Source organism: Branchiostoma belcheri, unplaced genomic scaffold (genome assembly GCF_001625305.1).
Source record: "Branchiostoma belcheri isolate BF01 breed outbred unplaced genomic scaffold, Haploidv18h27 scaffold1133, whole genome shotgun sequence".
Lineage (NCBI taxonomy): Eukaryota > Metazoa > Chordata > Leptocardii > Amphioxiformes > Branchiostomatidae > Branchiostoma > Branchiostoma belcheri.
The window spans coordinates 1-4,311 of record NW_017802529.1 but is presented as its reverse complement, the minus strand read 5'-3'; the positions used below and the strand labels follow the sequence as shown (position 1 = coordinate 4,311).

At 40.3% G+C, this 4,311-nt stretch overlaps 1 protein-coding gene across 1 annotated transcript; it reads left to right on the top strand.

Moving 5' to 3' along the window:
- Window positions 1–428: 428 nt before the first annotated feature.
- On the top strand, window positions 429–4,274 carry LOC109462226 (synaptic vesicle 2-related protein-like; the record flags this gene model as incomplete). The annotated part of the gene is made up of 7 exons (XM_019758762.1): window positions 429–554; window positions 1,015–1,146; window positions 1,336–1,409; window positions 1,972–2,048; window positions 2,554–2,658; window positions 3,576–3,687; window positions 4,223–4,274. Coding segments are annotated over 7 exons (678 nt in total), but the record flags the coding sequence as incomplete, so codon positions are not given.
- Between the last annotated feature and the right edge of the window lie 37 nt (window positions 4,275–4,311).

Sequence of the window (4,311 nt, the reverse complement as noted above, 5' to 3'; positions counted from 1 at the left end):
CGACATCATGACATAAACTTTGTTAAACCAGAAATGATACCTATATTGTGCTAAGTTTTATTTTACTGCGAATTATTACACAAATTTGTCACTGAAACAACTTTGAAAAATACAAGTTTTCAATCATTGTACTATGATTGTAGAAATAATTTTGATTCAGAGGGAACATATAAAAGGAATGAAATACATCAAAGTAAAAGACAAAACAATAAATCAGAGCCTTTTCTTGTCTCCCCTCTTCATCTTTATCTGCATTTTGCCCATTTTCAGCATGTTGGATACTGTACGTCAGAAGGCAACAAAGTTCCTTTTTTTTTCAAAATCAGGTGAAAATTAATGTGCGAGCTGATGTCATCCATATATATTACTTGCTGCGGCCAAATACTGTGTTCTGTTACAAACCCTGAATATTATGTCTTTTTCCCCAGATGTTCTGGGCGGCCGGAAGTTGTCTGGAAGTCGGGTTGGCTGTAGCCGTCCTGCCTACCCTGGGATGGAGATGGTTGCTCGTCTTCACTGCAATTCCCTCTCTGATTGTGGCCATATGCTGTAAGGTAGGAGACTTCATACCTCAGAGTACGGGAGTATTGTTCTGAGAGGCTGAGCTGTGAATTTTCCGAACGGAGTAGGTTGACAGCGCGTGGGTGGGCAAAGATTGATAGGCAGAATGACTGCATGGAAGTCATACACAAGAAATGAGGTGAGATTGAGTGTCAGTTGACTGTACGTGGGTGCGAGACGATTGACAGGCAGAATGACGTGTCAAAAGGTCCGATGTCCTCAACAGGGCGTAATGAACTCTGATACTTCTTATACTATCATGAAAGTTCATCTTTTTTCACAGTACATAACATTTTGGGGAACGATTGAACTTTGCTCTAACGTAAGAATTAGACTCACCAAATTTCGTCCTCTTCTGGATATATCTGAACTGCTACTCTTTGTCGCATGGTGGTGTTGCAACGCAAAGAAAGTGGTATATTTCTACTAAATGTTTTTCATACCTCACTACAGTGGATGCCAGAGAGTGTTCGGTACCATGTAGCTAGCGGACAGTTGGAGAAGGCACGAGAGACACTTCAGAGGATTGCGCGAGAAAACAAGTCATCCTTGCCCCCGGGAAAACTCGTGGCTCCCGTCATCACGGTAGGGATAAAATAACACTAATTATCTGATTCTATAGTAAATAATATACCTTTGCAAACGTAGTACATCAATGAGGGTTCGATTCAGTTTTTTTGAGGCAGTGGCTGATGAATAGCAACAAGACTACTAACGTAGCACAGGTTCCGTAACCCAATTCTATTACATCTTTTGTTCATTTCTGTCATTCAGGAAAAACGTGGCCAATTCAGAGACTTGTTCTCCAGGGAGTTTCGACTGACGACTGTTCTTCTGTGGTTTATATGGTACACATTTATTCACTTCTTCACTTAATAATTGCCTTCGTCGAGAAGGCTATGAAATCACTTTGCTATAGTGTAATGTGTGGGAGACAATGAGGCATAACTCTTGAAGGCATGGTTCAATGGTCATGATTTTTGGTAGGCAGGTTACCGTTGGGGGGACCAAGGTCAAGTTCAAAAATGGGTCTCGTGGAGGGGTTCCTACGTCACTGCAGTGGACTTTTTGTGCACGATTGTGCAAATCAATATGAGCAAACTGATGATTCCCAATAGTGTATTCTGCAAAGGGCGTATCTATCAGAGAGCTAGTGTAATTTCAGCCTTTGGCATTGTTGTACTTGTATTTTTCATTGTTAGTTTTAATTTTTATTTTTCCAATGGTAATATAATGTATATGTCCCTGTATACTAGTGGCACGGTCCAGTGGTTGGTTATTCTAATAACCAACCACTTTTTTCAATATTCACCACTTATGTCCTGATGACCGATGGGAAATGGAGGCTTCTGATGGGTCGATGTCTTCTGACTATAAGATATTTAACTATAAGAACATGTTTTTTTCCAGGACAGCAGTCTTGATTTGTTACTACGGCATCGCGCTGATGGCAACAGAGTTATTTCAAGCAGACGGAAACTTTTGCGGTGATTTGTCAAACTGTAATATGATACAAATTAAACGCTTTTAAGGACATTGAAAATGTTTTAAAAAGAAAAACGCCCAACATATATAACTGCAAGTTTATTCAAAAGTCACACGTAATAATACTGAGGCATAGCTCGAGAAATACCATGCCGTATTACATTTTCAAGAACATAACTTCAATTTGAAGCAAGGATATATAAGGTGAGAGGAGTCTAAATCCCTCCTGCTATAAAATTGCAACATGATGTAACCCAAAACTAGTTACCATGGCGACAAACGTGTGGTCATGGTCATTGACCTTATTTGTTTGGAGAAGAAGACGAAGAAACTTAGCAAAAACAATGTTTGTTTGTGGGAAGAACACTCTAGGGGAAGAAGAAGAAGAAGTCCAAGGCCAAGGGGTCTGGGAACTTGAGTCTACGAACAGAACATGCTGCAATGAAGTCTAAAATTGCCGATTTCTCGTTGTAAGTGCACTGATTTCATTCCTTTTTCCTCTTTCAGAGGCCAGTCTGGATCAGAGTCAGGTCTCCTGCTACGCTGCCTGCAAAAAGCTCTCAGACGAAGCCTACCAGGACATATTCATCACAGCACTAGCTGAACTACCAGGTCTGTATTTACAACTTCAAGAGGTTGACCAAAATGGGTACTCTCTAGAATCCAGTCAGGCTTGTTTTCTGTGTCTTGATGGCCTTTGTACCCCCCCCCCTCGCCTTCCACTGAGGTGGCAACCATTGAGGGACAAGAATTCTCCTTAGCAATTCCAAGGAATTTGAAATGTATAGATAAAAAGTGCATTTTGTGCGTTGTGTGTGTTTTCCTTCGCCTTCACTTAACTTCCAAATGTGGCAAGTATGACATTCCCAGCAGTTACAGCTATGAAATTATAAAAATCTACCATTAATCATGCAAATTGGGTCTTTATTCACATATTCTATATCCTCAGATGTTTTTTGTTCGTTCTCTATTACATGTCACAAGTGTTTCATAGTCCTATTATTGAACAAAGCGGATTTATAGCATTTCCTCATTAATTATGCAAATAAGCTCCTGATTTGCATAATTGTCATCTGATTATGGCATCACGTCAGCTACCTACATACCAACAATCACGACAATCCGTCAACCGGTTCTTGACTTATCCGTCCTTCGAAAAATTTTCAACAAATGCTCCTGCAGTTCCAGAACAAGCCGTTAGGGGCCCAAACTCATATCATTTCTTCCCTACCCCAAGAGCTATATACCAACCAAAATTCGTGACCCTAGCATGTCCAGATCGCGAGATATCAAAACCAGAAGTTCTGCTGCAGTACCAACAAAAGCCGCCAGGGGCCCCAAAATCTAATCATTTCTAGGTCTTATCAAGACCTACCCATCTACCAACTTTCATGACAATGCAGATTAAGCTTCTTGAGTTATGCTGTTCACAAACGGACAAACAGACAAACGGACAGACGGACAAACGCTACTAAAAACATAACCTTCTTGGCGAAGGTAATAACCTAGTTGTTTTATGTTGTTTCCAGGCACATTGCTGGTGATGCTGATCATGACCTGTCTGCCCAGAAAACCCACCATGGCCGTGGCGTTCGCAGGATTTTCTATTTTTACTTTTCTGCTTCTGACGTGTGCGGGAAGGTAGGGAACTTTGTTTACCGTCTCTCTGGCATAGACATTGTAGTAGTAGTAGTAGTAGTAGTAGTAGTAGTAGTAGTAGTAATGGTTTATTGATATTTGTTTATCTTGTACTGACAAACACAGAAACGAAAAGGCAAACATTCAGCTATAGAACGATAGTACCAACACTTGAATGCTCTACGGTATTTTAGTATTTTACAAGGTGGAATGTTAGTTAGGATATAAGGTACACCAATATTTGGAGTTACTGTACCAACTGTTACTAGATGTGATGTACTAAGTAAATTTCAATAGCTGTATTATGTACATATGATGTAAATTCGTGCTTATGAACAAGTCTCCAGTATCACTAATAAAAGGTAGTGGATGCTACCTGAAACGTCTGACCGTTTCCAAAATCATATTCAGTTGCTTGAGTAACTGTTTTTGGTTATCTTATTACCTGGATGCCTAACCTACACCGACGTAGATTCCATACCTATTTTGTTGTCCTTCTGTACTTTACAGGCGTGGATAACTGTCTTCATCTTTGTAGCTCGAGCCTTTATTTCTGGAGCGCCCAGCTGCCTTATGTCTACACACCGGAGGTAAGGCCATGTTGATTTGATTATATGGATGGCATCA